We start from the raw sequence: 17096 nt of genomic DNA on the forward strand, positions 1-17096 counted from the left end.
CAATAAGGATTGAGCAATAACTGCTCGTTGATTCTATTATTGAATATACATCAATCATCGGATGATCATACAAAGACCAACCCTTAGCAACATTATCAAATTTGGGATCCCAATGAGAAAGGTCACTCGGGTGACAACAAATTATGACAAACACAACTTTAAGTATGGAGTGATAATTGATCTTTAATTCTATTATTAAATATACATCAATGACTTCACTATTTTCTTCCCAGCTCTATCAGAAATTGAAGTACTTGGACCTTTGACTGGCTAAAGAAAATTCGACTATCCCTAATTAATAATGAAATTTATGCTTAAAATATTATAAATCAATCTATCTATGAAAAGACCAAAATTTTCAATCTACATGTAGTATGAAAACTATTAGTTTAAATGAAGATATACACCACTATCTCGTGCTTTTATAGTTATTGTGAACTTGTATTCAGTCAGCAATTTTTCAGTCAATATTTTCAAAATATTTATATCGCCGAACCCTATACAATTTTATCCATATCAGCAGACTTCCGAAAAGCATGGACGGCTAGAATCTTCAACAAACTGAGTTGCTAATTGTCTCTGCTGTTTCCACTACTCAGTTCAATAAACAGGGTAAAATCTAGGATTTTTTTCTCTCAGAGATTGAAAGAGTGATGGAAAAGTAGTTTTATCAACTAGAGCCAATCAGCGAGATAATGTTCTGCATTTTTCTTGAAACAGGTTTTAGAGCTTGACCAATGCCTTTAATATGATTCCCACAGTGCACAGATTGACAAAACTTGGATGAAATTTAATGGAGGAATTAATTCATCTCCCCAATTGTGTACCACCCTATCATGATACATCCAATTTTTCTCTCTGGAAAACTCAGTAAATATCATTCCAATATCCCAATCTGGAGCTGAGAGACACTGCTTTCAAGATTTCTGCATCCAAAGAATGATGGCGAATTGGTCTTCCTCAGCTTATTTTAATTAGAGAAACACCAATTTCTGCATTTTTCTTGAAATAATTTTAAACCACGTTAAGCTACTGGACATACCACAGTTGACAAGATTACAGGCTGAAAACCTTGACCAATGCCTCTTATCTGAAACCCACTAGATGCAAGTTTAATGGAGGAATTAACTCATTTCCTGGATTGTGTACCGCCCCCACCGTAATACTGTCTAGTCGTCACCCTTGAAAACTCAGCAAAAGTCATACCATCTTTCAATCTGGATCTGAGAGGTGGCACTGCTTTCGTGATTTCTTTATCTAAATCTCCCTCCAATTCATTATCATCATCATCATGATCTCCACTGTTATCTCTTCCAGACATAGTTAGAAACTTATCCCAAGCAGGCTGTAGGAAGACAACAAAGTTTTCTCTAGACAAATAACCCCACCAAGAAGGTCTATGAACAGAATGAAGAGTGGAGCGTAGCTTGCCCTTTGATAAGATTTCAGCAGTCTCTCCCACTTGAACAATGAAGCTCTCTGGTGAAGCTTTCACCATGAGAATCTTTCTTCTGACCCTGTCATACAATTGTAAGCAAGTATGAAGTCCATTGGGTGGGTTCCACTCACTGGTGCAATCAAGGCTGTTCATATTATCAGGTATCAAGAACAGTGGAGCCGTAAGCACAGTAAAAATTCCATAGTCATAATGCCAGTTCTGCCAAACGTCTGATGAAGATCTGATGGATGAAGTAAAGATATCTTTTCGCTCTGTCCCTTGATTCTTAGTCTTAAACCTTTCGCATTCTTGATGAGAAGAGGTATGGAAAGGGGTAGGCTTTGTAGCTTTTTTGCTTGATCTTTCTCTGCTCTTCTTGATGATCTGATTATCATATTCTGAGTGGTAGTGTATGAGACGTCCTTTGCCGGTGCCTGAATTCAATAAGCTTGATTTCAACTCTTGACCGCCGATTTTTCTGTCACAGAGCTCAGCCAGCATTAATCCAACTTCCATCATGCAATAAGATAGCCGATCAAAAGCGGTCCCCAGTTGATCAAAGTCAGTATCATGAAGAACTTGCTTGTCTTCTACGGAGTTTCCCTTTGGAAGATCACGACAATCTGCGTATTTGAATTGCTTGGCAAAGGAAGACACTGTTCTATACGGATTCTTCAAAGGAACATCGCTGCCCAATCCGTGGCACTGCAAAGCTCGCAAATTCAAGAAGTTAAACTGATACCAATTTTGAAGTAATGAGGTGAGTCGAGAACAAGAACAAACGGATCATGTATTATCTCCATGAAAAGAACCATTGTCAGTAAAAATTACGACTAGAAGACGCAAAAGTTCTCAATTTTTTTTTATTGCCTCATGCAATGACCCAGGTGACGATTTCGTGGATTATGGCTTGGGTCTATCATGCTTCTAACGATAAATTGGAACATAGGCTGCTTGATCAGATCCACAAATTGGACCGTTCTTAGTAAAAATTAGAATACGCCTTAGAAAAGAGAGCAAACCTGTTAGCCTCAATTCGATAACCCATATGACGATGTACAATTGATACCAATTAATCAGGATATAGCCGTTTATAACACGGGATTCATCGGATAGAGAATTTCCAAGAACCTTGAGGATCCGATCACGATCGCCGCTACTTAAAAGGGCGAGCTTTCGCGCTAGAGGTAGAATTTTTTGTCGCAAGAGGTTGAAATCCAACGGGACCCCAGCGACGCAGAGAAGGCCAGGCCCCAAAGGGCCTAGCGCCTCCATTACTCCATCGTAGACTGAGTCTAAGCAATCAGGCGATGAAGAATCACTCAGCGGCGAGCTAGAAAAGCGAAGAAGATCCGAAAAATTAAGCTCGAACGGCTCCAGAATCTCCTCCGTCGCCATTTGCCTCCTTGATTCGTCCTCCGCTAGCAAAACCCAGACTTCTCAACTCAAGAATTAAGAAAAGATTCAATTACCGAGCTTTATATAATCCTTGATACTATAACCGGTCCGATCCGGTCCGTTTGGTCCAGTCCGGTCCAGCCCGGTCCATCCCGGTTCAAACCGTTTTGAAAAATTTTCAAAACGGGATCAGTGGGAAGAGGTAGTATAAATACGACGAGAGAGACGGTTAGCTCTAGTTCCACTCCGGCTATGGCGACGGCAGGGCAGAGCAACAACCTGGCCGCGGACGTGATCCAGGTCGTGGAGCAGCTTGAACGCCATTGTCTTGCTCCTGATGGATCTTACGTCTCCAAATCGGTTTTCTCTGATCTTCAACTCGTCAGTGATTTCATCGTCTATCGTGATCTCATTATCCTGCCAATTCTGGCTTCGTCGAATTATTGATTTCGATACTTTTTTGTTCTATTCTTCAAAATTTTAGGCCAGGGAAGAGATGTCGAGGGAGAGAACCCGGTACATGGAATACTCGGTAGATTCTGTCGTCAATACCTTGTTGATACCGCTTCCTTTAAAGTCAATTCCGGAGATTCAATTTTTTTGTTGAGGATTTCGGTGCTCTGTTATACGGCTTAGTTACGTAATGGTGTGCGGGCCTTGTACAGACTCTATACATCGAGCTTGTTGCAATGGTGGAAGAATACCAGCAGGCTTTAGCTGTTGAAAATTTCGGAGGGACTAGGGACTCTCAGGGTCACTACTCTCGTCTTTCCGGAATGATGTGTCCATCGCAGGTTTGTTTGCTGAAAGAAAAACTTGAATTTGTATGCTTTTTGCATTCTTACCATCGTATTATGCATCCCTAATTTTGAGATCCTGGAAGCTCTCTAATAGATAGTCGCGTGTTTCAGGTTCATAATATCTCTATTTCGACCTTTTTAAGCCATTACGTCGCACAGAAATTCTCGCAGAGGGACTTAATCACTTTTGGGCCCTGTCTTTTATCATATTTTAACGTAATTTTGTAAGCCCTGGAAAGATCAGTGAAAGATAAAAAAGATTCTCCGTTGAAGAAAATTACCACTTTGATGCCTGGAAATAGTTTGACTTATTTAATCATGAGATCATGTAAGAATTGTCTGTTGCTTTCTTATGTTGGCCCATTGTTTTACTGGATTATTTTCTAGGCAACCCTATCCCCAAGAGGTACACTCAAAGCGAGATAGAAAGAGCCTGTATTGTTCCCTTTTAATACAGGCTCTAATGTGTTGGCACACCTGCAAATTTATATTTCATGAAAAATGTGAATTGCTCCATGGATTTAGGTCTTTTATTTCAGAATGCTTCAGTGTCTTTTACCTTTTGCAGAATGTGTAACGATTCCCTATGTCTGACCAGTTGGTTCATCATATTGTAATGATTCCCTGGATCAGCCCAAATCATGATGATCTGAATACTAGTGTGGAAATTGTTTTGTTCATTGTTCATCCAAATATAATATCCTACTATTTGTCTTTCATTTTTCATCATATTCATGCAAGTATAACTTTTGTTTCATTTTTCATCCAAATTTAAGGCAATCTACCGTTCTGTTACTGTCTGGCTGACATCGTTTATTCTATTAAATGAAGTATTTTATAAACTGAGAAATATGCAACACAGCTCGAGTCACAATGTTTGTATTTAAGATCCTTGCACATGGAGAAAATGTCATGTGATTCTTAGAGTAACGTTTTTATGTCATAAATAAACACAATTTTGGAGCCTTCTCATTATTTCATGTTATTTATCATGAGTTTACAGGCATTCCAAATATTTAAAGTCCTCTTTGCAATGAAATTTTCTCTTCATTGTGCTTTATCATCATGTGATAAATACAGTATTCTTGTTTGAAGGAAAATCATAGGTTACTGGCATTCCAAATATTCAAAGTCCTCTTTGCAATGAAAATCTCTTCATTGTGCTTTACCATCGCGTGATAAATACAGTATTCTTGTTTGAAAGGAAAATCCTAGGTTCTTTATCCATCAATTTCTTGACTTAAATTTCTTAACGTAGATATACGAAACCCTAGACCACCGATTAGCAGCAGCTGAGGCAGCTCAACGCTTGAGATTACCTCTTGTTTCTAAAGATGGTGAAGTTCATGAAGAAGAGATCGAAAAGTTAACCATGGAATCTGGAGTCTCTTCTGATGCCACAGGTGCTAAAGTTATCTTGGGCTCTAGCCTTCAAAACTGTTCTAGTAGCTCAAAGATTAGCACTTTAACATTATATATGTTCTCATGAGGCAGGAATTGGTGGTGTGCGTAGTCGTTTTCTTGGGATTACATCAGATTTCTTATGGAAGGTTCAGCAGCGCAAGGCTCCATCTCATGTGGTATGTGTTTTGCTGGTGTGGGCATGATTCGATTAATGATTTTTTGGGATACTGTTTTACAATGTTGCAGAGTACAAAAAATAGGGTTTTAGTCGCTTTCTGATGCGCAGAATACAAAAAAATACTAATAAATTTTCTTTTTGCCTACTGGCTGGGTCTTAGAACTTTCTGTTTGACACGAATTTCTTGATTGTGCTTCTGTAGGATGAGACACATTACCAGAGGTCCATTTGCAGTGAGATGGAAAGCCGACTGGAAGCCAAATGCGAGAGAATAGCAGAGATATTTGCTACTGCTGAAATTGGTAAGTTACAAATTTGGGAGCAGCTCAAAATTCCGTATCTTTTACTTTAAATTTTATTGTGATATTGTATTTTGCCCTCTTTAGATTCTCTATCCCTTAGCCAGATTCCTAATGCTCGGCTTCCAGAAAGGTACCACTTTTATCTCTTCTGATTTAATGTTACTCGTTTTACTTATGTAGTCTACTTCCATATTTAACTTTTCATTCATTTCCTGTTGTGCACTGTCTAGGAATGTGGTCTGTAATTTGTGCTAAGGTTTGTTTGCCTATAAAACGGTAGACAGACCAAATGTTTCTTGAGATAATTTAATTTCTCTTACCACTCTATGTGACTACAAATGCAGCGAGATCTTCCGGTCATCGGAGATCTCTCTTACCTCTTCACTATCTTCTCTCTGTCTTCCAACAAGATCGATGAGCTCTAATCTTTTTCCTCTATCTCCTCAGATAGTTCCTTTTATATCACTGTCTTCTTTGCATTTCGGACTGACATATGCAATATTTCTTTGTCAGAGTAAAGCTGATAACTGAGGAAATAGAAAAAGAAGACACGTTGCTGCTGCAGGATTTATACTCTATGGATAGGAAGTTCGCAGAACATTACGGAGTAAGTTTCTGATTATCCCTCACCAAGCTCCTGCTACTATCATCTTTTTGTTCCCGTTGTTGACTTTAGTATTTTCTAATAAAGGTTCTGGAGCAAATATTGAGCGTGCTAATCAAATTCGTCAAGGATTTAAAGCTGCACCATCAACATAAGTTCGTAAGTTCATCCACATCACACTTCATTTGGTTTTCTCTTGTTGCAATCTTATTTGATGTAATATAGGCTGTGATGTTCACATGATTGATTGATCCTTTTATGGTCGGAATGATGCAGGACGAGATGAGGAAAGAGTGGTTATGCAAACGGTGCCAAACACTTAATGCCAAACTCAGGTTTTTGTCTATGCTCTCCTTTTTCTTGACTGATTTAAGAGGGTTTTTTGCAAGGTCTCTGTAAATTAGTGAAGATTTCTTAAAAAAGGACAATATAAATGCTATTTGCATACTCAATTATCCATATGCTTGTATTCTTTTCTTGTAATTTACATCCATAACACCTTCATATTCATCAAATGAAAACAAATTTAATCATCGAAATTTTTTTTAGAATCTAATGATTTCTGATATGTTGCTAACGTCAAGGCGTAGAAAATTCACTTTATAACCCAAGTAAATCCAAACCCAGCTAAAGATGCCGTGATATCTGTGGAAATAATGTCACCTCATGAAAGATAACAACAGATCATCTTAAAAAAAAAACAGAAGATCAACAAAAAATGTGGGGAATTCTTGCAGAATTCTCTCGTCTTTAGATTCAGGTGCACTCCCCTCAGTTCCTGCCTTTGTTGATCCTACAACCGCTTCACTCGGAAACTTAGTGAAATAAAATCTCGATGTCCCCCTTTCTTGGCATGCTTGTCAAGCCGTCAAGCCTATCTCTTGTGCTTTTTGTCATACATTCTTGGAAAGGACACATCATCATCAAACCTAAAAACATATGTATTACTCCAGGGAAAACTTTGTACAAGAAATTATGTATTCCTTTGCTCAATTATGATTGAGTTTTTTGGCAGGTGTTTGGAGTACCTTCTCTTGTGCAGCACCTATACCGTGGATTCTGTGCCAGCTCTCCACAGAGTACGGTAGGAACTTATTCTTTTTCCGCTTTAAGCCTATTTGTAAAACCCTAATTTTTCTTCAGCCCCCTCACTAACTATGTCGTTTCTATTTAGAGAACATCTTCTGGAAGCCACGACAGAAGCTTCAATGGCTTATAACAAGGCTGTATGTTGCTCTTTTTTCTCTTTCGTTTGGAATGCTATATCCTGTTTCTATCATTTGAAATGGTCTGGACTTTATCGTAATTGGAAATACATTATGATAAGGTCCATAAAGATTTCTCCTTTAAAGCTCATTCTCATATCTTTACAGATCACAATTTTGATGCAGAACAAAACAATTTAATTCATTTTGCCCTATTTGAACACCTTGTTTTTCGCATAAAAACTTTGAGCCATGGATCTTCTCGAAGACAGAACAGAAGCCTCAATGATTATAACAAGGCTGTATGTCGCTCATTTATTCGTTTTTGTCATAAAAACCTTTGAAAAATTTAAGCACTTTTTTCACATAAAACCTTAAAATATTCTTTAATTTGTCATAACTTGCTATGGTAAAAACCAGGAGTTTTAGATAAATCTTACAAAATTTTTAATGGCATAAAATGTTAGTCTTTGAAAACGTTTCTTGCAATTTTAAATGCTCAGGTGACTCGCCTTCGAGCCTACCAAGGCGTAGACCCTCACTTCGACAAGATTGCCATGGAATACCATGTTATTCTGCAGGTCAGTTCTTCATGGTTTTATTTTTCATTATCTATTTATATATTTTTTCTATTTATGCTGCCCCCTTTTATGCTTGCATTATATGAGGACCCCCCAATGTTCTGCAGAAATTGAAACACCTGCAGTCGACCATCCACGAAGTGGAAATGGATCTTCCACGTTCTTTGAATACTTCCAAATCCTACTTTCTGTGAGAAATTTTCAAGGATTGGAAACTGCTGCTATCAATTTTATGAAACCTGTCTTACGTTTGGCGCAACCCGAGTTGGGTCGGGTTGTCGTCTTGGATTGGCAAGTCAACCAGACCCAATTTGGATCTGACCCTGAACCCTGCTATCTTGATTTGGCGGGGTTAGTCTACCCGACAGGCAAACGGTGCTAATTTCTTTTTTACAAAGAAAAAAGAAGAGTAATGTGTTCATAGATAAAGATGGAAGTTACCTGTAAGGCTCGTGGACGAATGACAGTCCATCTTTCATTCCGCCTCTTTCCGTTATCAGTCATCTGTTCTGACCTCAGAACAGATGAAAGCTTCCATGCCTTCTGTTCATAGAATCAGGACAATTTCTTCAATTTGGATTAAATTTTTAAGTCCTACCAAAGTTGTTACAACCACAAGCCCATAAGTAGCTTTTTCAAACAATTTGCACATGGATAACAATTTCCAGCATACACTTTGTCAACGGACAATTTGGAGTATGTTGTCTCTTTGAACATGATAACTTCAGTTAATAGCTATTGTTTCTAAATAACACAATATTGATTATCTGCAGTACAGAAATTCATTACTTTTTCGCTTGTCAAAGCATTTTTTACATGCAACATCAGGCATTTTAAATAAGATGGTTCCTAATCATCACATGATTTCAATTTATGTCTCATTTTGTCATGTGACATATAAGAAAGCTCAGCCTTTTTAGTCATGTAATTAGACAAAATTTATTCCGTATTTTTGTCAAGATTTAAAGAATCTTATATCATCCATGCAACAAAAGTTTTCAAAATGTTATGCATTAAATTATTCTCTATGCAAATGGAATAAATTAATAAATCTTACGGCAGACATCTATTCTTTTTCCGCAATCCTCTTATAGAAAAAGAGAAGTAATTCATTTATACTTCAAATCCAAATGAATCCATTAAAAATATTTTATAAAATTATAAGCCTGGCTCGGCTCTCTTGGCAAGGAGACAGATATTGTGCAAACATTATCAATGTATGCATTGACCAAAGAAAAAAATATTTCCTGAAAGTAAAATCCAAACCTTTTAATGGAGTAAATATGTTACTTAGTAGGAATAACAGATCCAATAATAGACACCTTGAATGGGATTGGCAAAGGTAGAAACTGATCCAAAATATAATGTTTATCACCATTCTGAAGCTGGCTCAAATCAGGACAGGCTGATATCAACTTATTCCTACTTGCTACGTAAGTTTCTGATGATCCCCTAAAGGCAACCACATGAACAAAAGAGTTCAATTAGGTCAAGGGTAAATATTGTATATGTGCTTCAAATATTGAGGCTTGGGTGCAAGAAGCATAAACATTCGATGATAATTGTGCACTATGGCGAGATATTTGCACTCATTAGTGTCTCAATGAGCTGCAAATAATAATTGTGTATATTTCAAGTCCTCTAAGTATACATTGAATTATTTGAAATTTTGGAGTCATGAAATTATTTGAAAATAATTATATGAATATAAATTTCAAATTTATTGTACACAACTTCAGGATTGAACACAAAGATCAAGGAATCTTAGGTTAAATATAGAATTTGGTCTAATGAACACTTTTTAATAATTCATTATATCAAATAATACAAATAAATAAAATAAAATATTAGTAGTTGATATTTTGATGTCTCATTAACTCAACATCGCGAGTAAAACTGCATACACATTCAACTCCCACCATTTTATGTCTTTAAATAATTATGGATGATTGAAATAATGTGACCATCAAGACATAACATATTCTATATCTTGTTCGATGTTCATTATATGCAGTTGTGATGTTTATAATAAAGTCCATGAGTACATGATCAGTCTTAGTGAATTATAATGAGATTTTAATTCTGAAATAATACTTAAGCATGTGTTCTAAATGTTCATATTCGAAGGATACTCGTGAAGGATATCAAAGTATTTGAATATAGTGATACTATCTAGCCTCACTCATATGATGAGTATAACCAGTTGTGTAACCATTAGTGTGGAGACACTAAGGCTAGATAGTGTGTGTTCCTTAGTGGAATGGGTTCACTGAATTGATATATACAAATCCCTGAATGGTATTACATCTAAATGCCAATCAGATGAATATTCCAAAGATGTCTAGTGGACAAACAATTGTACTTTGATTATGACCTACAAGTTCTTAATCATGAGATTCTAAATAGTCTTAGTTCACAAAGACAATTGAGCGGTCAAGTTGGGATCGTCTACCCTCAATATAAGAGAGACATCTCAAGAAAGATGATACGATGAAGTCCTTGGTAAATTTAGTAAAATATCGGAGAAGAGTTTTTTGATGATTTCCAAACACATCAATATTTACTCGAATGACCAATTAGGGTTTCATAGTTGACCATACCCTAAGTCATCCTAGGAGTGTCAAACATATGGGGGACTATATGTATACGGTAACAGATGATTTGCATGTTTCATTAGTGAATTAGTACACATTCCACTGTTGCTTCTACAACATGAGGTGTAGCTTGACACCCCATGGGCTGGAGACTCGACCTAATCGATTGGGTTAAATTGATCGTATATTAATTAATATATATGATGATATAGTTAATTAATTTAGAAAGCCAATAAAGGTTATTGGGTTGATGGAGTCATTAACTAGACCGATACATGGGCCTAAAGGATCACACACAAATGGTCTTTTGGACATCAAACTTAGTATAAATAGGGAAAGGCCATGAACGAAATTTACCCAATACAAAATTGTTTAGGAGCCTTCCCCTTCTTCTCCCCCTTCCCATATCTCCTCTCTATTCCAATTATGATTGGACAGCATAACGATGACGATAGAAGGCGAACAGAGCTTGTCAAAGAGGAAGATTATGTGGATATAGTTAGAGGCTGCACACATGAGCAGCTTGAAGCGACACACTAGAAGATTAAAGAAATCACATATATGATTCGTGCATGGGTGATTCGTCTCATGTTTTATTGATGTCGTGACAATTCTATTTAAGTCTTTCACTGGAAATCGTTTTAAGTTTTCATCCAACTCAAGGCCCTACAAACCCAGAAGTGGATAATTAAAGTATAAATAATTAAGATAAATAAGAGTACGTAAGAAAAACAAGACCTTTTAAAATATAAAATTTAAGAACTTAGTAAAAAATAAGATATTTTAAGATTATTTAAGAGGTGTTAAAGGGGGATAGAAGCTACATAATTGGTTAGGGAGCAAAGCACAATTAATAGAGATAGAGAATGGGGAAATAATATGGTATTGCAATTTATATAAAACCCATATTATAATGAAAAAAACATTGATCGTAGTGGAAGATGAAAGAATAAAGTTTAAGATGTTATATTTTCTTAAAACCACGTTAAAATTGGAAAAAGGAAAATAATGTAGTGTTGGAAGACAAGGAAATTAACTTTAAGCATCTCAGCTTTCTTATTCCCATTTCAAAATGTACATAATATGAAGTGTTGATCGTTTATAAAAAAAATCAAAAAAAGGATTCTCAAATCCCATTTACATATTAAATTGGTGATTTCTTAGTTCCTTAGAGAGTCATTATGACACATTCAAGTGTCTAAGCTCGACACATATCCATATGATCCTTAGCACACCGAATATTCTTAACTTCTTCCCAATCACATCATTGTCGTACCATTCCAATTGCATCAGCACAGGAGGGTGCCCAATGAGAGAAAGGTGAATAAGGATATAGATGAAAAAATCTTACATTGATGGATTTCCTTTATATACTTCTCCTAATCATACTTAACATATAACTTTAATTAAAAAATACCAAACTTGATGTACATTTTTTGATGGCCAATACAATCTTTGTTTGTGACACACTATGCCCATGTGTCAATATAGTTATCAAGCAACCTTATAAATCAATGATATCAAAATAAAGACTAATGAATCATATATCAATTGAACCCAATCGATAGGTTGAGTCAGCAGGCCGTGGGATTCTAAGTTATATACCTCATGGTGTAGAAGATAAAAATGGGTAAATGAAGTCTCTCTCATGGAGCCTTACTGACATCTGCTCTTGTGTACATATAATCCATCTGCCACTTAATGGTTGTAGGATACCCTTGGGTATGGTCAAACCGTTATCATTCATCTGAATTAATATTGATGCATTAGAAAATCATGGAAGAACTCTTCACCAATATTCTGCTACCTTAGCTTATTACTTGATTGCATCATCTTCCTTGAAGATCTAGTTAATCTAGTTGATCTTCTCACCCTGAAGTCTCATTAGAAGGAGAAAAATTGAAGAAGGGGAGAAGACAAGAGGGAGAAGTCAATTTTAGTATTATTAATTTATAATTTATCATATTTAGGGGTTTTATGTTGTTGTTTTGATTCAGACTTAGCCAATAATATTTATGAAAATTTTCCAATTATATACTCTATAATTAATATAGGGCAATTAATGGGTCACTCCACAGAGAGACAGAACTTTAATTTCAGAATTTTTCACAAGCTTGGAATGAAGGAAATGAGTTTAAAGTGAGAAATATAATTTCTGAGATTTTTATGGATTTTAAGTCAATTTATATAATTTCCTATGATCTATTTTACAAAGAAATACAAAGAAAAAACACTAAAAATGAATATTTTTTAAACATTTCAGAAATACAAAGAAAAACACTAGAAATATTTTAGACTAATTTGCATAATTTTAATTAACACTAGAAATAGAAAATGAATATTTTTAAAATTTTATGAAATTTAATTAACACCAAAAACCACTAGAAATATTAAAAAAGAGAGTTAAATATTTTTTTAGAATTTTTGAGGTTATTAAAATCACTGAAAATTGATTATATTAATTTTAGGGATTTTTCTGATTTTTTGGAATTTTTAAATACAGAAAATAAATTTTCCTGATTTTTCCTATTTTTCTGATTTTTTATGATATTAAAATGCAGAAAATAAGGAAAATACATTATCCCGCGGTCGAGGATGGAGTGGTGGTGGAGCGGCAGCAGGCCTTCGGGTTAGTTCGGGTCAGGTCGGCGGGCCCGGTGTGGCCCGTGAAGGGTTGCCTATTGGGTCAACCCAATTAAGGCACCCTTTTGGATCAGCCCAATTGGGTTAGTCCAAATAAGGCAGGACTTAGCTGATTTGGCTAAGTCCTGGAGAATGCGATTATTTTTGCCTAAAATGATGGAATTCAAAAGTGATTTTTTTTGAAATTTGAAACTAAGAATGAAGGATGATCTAGAGAAATATAGGAATGGATTTTAGAGAGAGAAAGAAATGGGTTTAGAGAGAGAAAATGACTGAAATGAAGAGATAGAGAGGGAAAAATTCAAGAGAGGGTGTAGAAGAAGTTTGAGATGGAATTCGAAGGTGTAAATGAAGAAGATTTTTTTGCATTTTTTAGGGCATGAACTGGGGATATGGATGAAGATATAGGGAGAGAATGATACGATTATAGAGAGCGAAATTTGGGAAAACGGGTGTTTAGAGTGAGAAAATGATTGATTTTAAGGTTAAATTGATGGATGATGATGTGAAAATAAAAATCTAGGTTCCTAAAACCTCAATGCAAGTCTGGTAAGACCTCAATGCTTCCTATCAATTCTGGATCCTTATATTTCACCAGAATCAGGCATTTTTCAATGCAAAAAAGAGACGAGATTGAATGAAAACTTCAACAAACTTACATTAAGCAGGTTGAACAACCTGGATTCTAAAATATGCCTTGTCTTGATGGCCAGCCACTTGCTAGAGCACATCCAGAATGAGGGAAAATAAGGGAGAGAAAGAGCATTTATACATTTTAAGAATTACTAAAATATCCCTTTGGCATTTTCTATTCTCTTTTCGTGCCATTTTGCCTCTTTTTCTCCATTAGTTGAGAGCTTTGCCGCATAATTTCCAGCTTGTTTCTTTTGAAAGGTGTTTGAAGGCCCAATAGGTAGGTCAGGTCGTGGCCCAAGCCCCTCTAATTTCTCTTTTAAAAGCCCATAGTACCATTTCATCATTTCAGCCCACTTTGGTAATTACAAAGCTCCCAAAAATTCTCCAATTCCCTAAGAATTCTATCATCTAATTCATGTAAATTTCTGCACATTTGTAACTATAAAATACTCATCAGTAATCAAACTTCTTGACTTTGATAGAAGTCAATGAAGTTAATGAAAAATAACCATAATGTCCAAAAGTTGGAATTTCTAGCTAATGCATAAATATTTGGTCAACTCAAATGATAATATGATAAATTATAAATTAATAATACTTAAAACATATAAATGTATGGAATTATACATGCATTTATCATGTTATCAATGGGAACCTAAAAGTGGCCTTGTCGATCTTGCCTTTGTTGAATGATATCTTCACCAAATGGCTCCCTCCATCAACCTTCCACAATTTAATTAGCAAGCTTGGCATGGACAACATCCACACCCAACTTCAGAAAAGGGGGGGGGTGGTGGTGTTGATGAACACATGCATCCTTCCCTGTGTTTTTTTATCTATCCTCCTTGTAACTGTTATGTGTATTATTCAGGGCGGGGGGGGGTTGTAAGTAACTATGCCCATACCATATAAATTATTTTGTCTTTATTATTATGGACTCATTAGTGACTTACTACTCCTAGTAGGCCCTCCACCTGTAATTGGTATTGAAGCCAGTGGTCTCTGAGTTACATATTTGAGGTTATAATTTTCAAAACCCTAACCTCCATTATCACATCCAGAAGAGCATTTCCCCTTTAGTGTTCCACAATGGCTTTAATGGATATTATGTGGCCTGAAAGTCAATCACACTTAAATATGTCAATTGCATTCATAGAAATAAAATTATATTTGTTCCTAATGTTGAGTGATGTTTTTGATGAAGTCCTTGAATATATTCAATGAAAAATTAAATTATGAAAATATCGTAATTTAAAATTTTAATATCCTCATTAGTATTTAAATATGTGTTTTAAAATATCTCAATTCAAAGGATACCCGAGATATACTTGAAATAGAGTTCAAGTGTCCAATCTCACTCATATAATATGGTTGAACATGTAGCCATTAGTGTGGGGATATTGAGGAATGATAGTGGGTGTCCTTTTGGAAAGATTTCAATGATTTAATCCATATAAATCCATGGTTTGTGTCATGCCTAACAGTCAATCATGTTCGTTCATGTCACAATTGTGAACTAGTCTTTAGACCTAAGATGCCAAAGACACATTATGGATGGACATGTGTTTTGAATATGATTTATGAGTCCCTAATCATGGGATTCAATTCTATTTCAGCTTGAATGCTTAAAAAAGTCCGCAAAGGTGGTTGTATGGTCAAGATTGACTAAAGAAACAGATGCAGTTAAATCCAATCCATGATACCAGAAATATCAAAAAATATGTTCTCTGATGATTTGTTCACCACTCATGGTAACGCCTAAAATGACCAATTAGGGTTTGAGATTTAATTATTCCTTAAGTCATTTAGGAGTCTTGTGTGTATGACAGATTATGTGCAAATAGAAAATAATGATGGTAAATGTTCCAGCGAGAGAGTTGCGATACTAATTTCTATATTTTAGAGCACCAGGTGTAGCTTGGCTTCCCATGTGCTGGAAAGTTAGTCCATTGATTGGATTAAACTGATATTTGATTAATTAATCCATAAGTTGATATAGCCAATTAATATTTTTGGGTAATAAATTTTATTGGGTCAAATGGGTCACACGCATAAGAGTTTTGGATATTTGTGAATATATTCAAGATTTAGGGACTTCTATACAAATTTGAAGAGCATAAATAAAGGAGGGATACCACCTCAAGTGCCCATGAAAATTAGAGCTGGGAGCCCTTCCTGTTATCAAAATTGAGCATGTATTTTAGTGAGACTAGATGGTGAGATCTCTAGGAAAGCGAGTTGTGGTGTGCAAGGGAAGGACGAGGAGATCTAACACTTTGCATGTACACCATGTGAACGGCTCAAAGAGACTTATCCATGTAACCAAACATTATCAGGATTTCTTCTGCACAATCTGATATGATTATCTATTGATTTGGTTTTAATCAGTTTCATTTTTACTAAATCATTTTAGGTTGCCAATCTAGGGAAAGCCTTATTTTCTCATCATCATCAATAATGATGTTGAACTCTATTTCTTTTTTTATTTGATTTCCATGAATGTGAGCTTTTATTCAATGTGTTTTATGAATTACAATGGCCTAATAATTCCATAGTAATTTATCCCTGTTATTATTAAATAAGATTTGTTTTTATCAATAAACATAAAAAACCATTTGAAAACATGAATATTTTAAATATACTTGGACTCCTAAACATCTATATGCACAAGGTGAAATTTAATTATTTAATATGAGGATAAATACTTTTTATATTTTATGCCCAAAATTAAATAAGTTACTCAAATAACAGAAATTATTTTTTACACACTTTAAAATTATAAAACTGGGAAGGTCCTACAAAAAGTGCCACATTCTATAAGAGAGAATGTTTCATACATTTAATCCTTTTGGACGATGAGGCTCCTTCTTCCATTGAATTATCATACTGGATGGTTTGAGCCCAATAATAAAGGTCTATCGAGATTTAAGAAATACCATTATTCTCGTTACTAATAAGTCCAACTTTAGGGTTTAAATGTCGTTGTTTTGATTCAGACTTAACCAATAATATTTATGAAAATTTTCCAATTAAATACTCTATAATTAATATATGGCAAGTAAGGGGTTGATCCACAAAGAGACAGAAATTTAATTTCAAAATTTTTCTCAAGCTTGGAATGAAGGATAGGAGTTTAAAAGTGACAAATATAGTTTCTGGAATTTTTATGGATTTTTAGTTAATTTATATAATTTCCTATAATTTATATTGAAGCAGAAATAAAAATAAAACCACTAAAAATATTTTAAACTAATTTTCTTAATTTTAATTAACACCAGAAATTGAAAAAAAAAATATTTTTAAAATTTTCTGT

General features: G+C 35.1%; 2 protein-coding genes across 3 annotated transcripts; one reads left to right on the plus strand and one right to left on the minus strand.

Annotated features, from left to right (window-relative positions):
- Positions 1 to 414: 414 nt before the first annotated feature.
- Positions 415 to 2962, minus strand: LOC144707045 (2-oxoglutarate (2OG) and Fe(II)-dependent oxygenase superfamily protein). Of its 2 annotated transcripts, XR_013582389.1 has the most exons (3): positions 2570 to 2962; positions 1043 to 2143; positions 415 to 926 (listed from the first exon to the last, which is right to left on the minus strand). XR_013582389.1 is itself a non-coding variant. In XM_078580165.1 (2 exons), exons 1-2 carry the CDS (start codon positions 2834 to 2836, stop codon positions 1130 to 1132), a joined length of 1281 nt encoding a protein of 426 aa, XP_078436291.1. In that variant the 5' UTR covers positions 2837 to 2961; the 3' UTR covers positions 415 to 1129. The 2 variants fall into 2 exon arrangements, 1 of the variants encoding a protein (XP_078436291.1); XM_078580165.1 differs by having other exon boundaries at positions 415 to 2143; positions 2570 to 2961.
- An 87-nt stretch (positions 2963 to 3049) lies between these two features.
- Positions 3050 to 8228, plus strand: AUG4 (HAUS augmin-like complex subunit). Its single transcript, XM_078580188.1, has 14 exons — positions 3050 to 3217; positions 3321 to 3368; positions 3502 to 3630; positions 4895 to 5039; positions 5131 to 5216; positions 5421 to 5520; positions 5605 to 5650; positions 6034 to 6127; positions 6212 to 6283; positions 6401 to 6459; positions 7140 to 7208; positions 7299 to 7350; positions 7833 to 7910; positions 8018 to 8228. The coding sequence occupies exons 1-14, from the start codon at positions 3089 to 3091 to the stop codon at positions 8102 to 8104; spliced, it is 1194 nt and encodes a 397-aa protein (XP_078436314.1). The 5' UTR covers positions 3050 to 3088; the 3' UTR covers positions 8105 to 8228.
- The last annotated feature ends 8868 nt before the right edge of the window (positions 8229 to 17096 follow it).

The sequence above is a fragment of the Wolffia australiana genome, chromosome 8, assembly GCF_029677425.1.
Source record: "Wolffia australiana isolate 7733 chromosome 8, ASM2967742v1".
NCBI lineage: Eukaryota > Viridiplantae > Streptophyta > Magnoliopsida > Alismatales > Araceae > Wolffia > Wolffia australiana.

Excerpts from the sequence above, each read along its gene's own strand:
- LOC144707045 (XM_078580165.1), bottom strand. The coding sequence starts at position 2,836 with ATGGCGACGGAGGAGATTCTGGAGCCGTTCGAGCTTAATTTTTCGGAT. Across the intron at positions 2,144-2,569 it reads ATCGTGATCGGATCCTCAAG|TGCCACGGATTGGGCAGCGA; the intron begins GTTCTTGGAAAT and ends CGAGCTTTGCAG.
- AUG4 (XM_078580188.1), top strand. The coding sequence starts at position 3,089 with ATGGCGACGGCAGGGCAGAGCAACAACCTGGCCGCGGACGTGATCCAG. Across the intron at positions 3,369-3,501 it reads CCCGGTACATGGAATACTCG|ACTCTATACATCGAGCTTGT; the intron begins GTAGATTCTGTC and ends GGCCTTGTACAG. Across the intron at positions 7,209-7,298 it reads CCAGCTCTCCACAGAGTACG|AGAACATCTTCTGGAAGCCA; the intron begins GTAGGAACTTAT and ends GTTTCTATTTAG.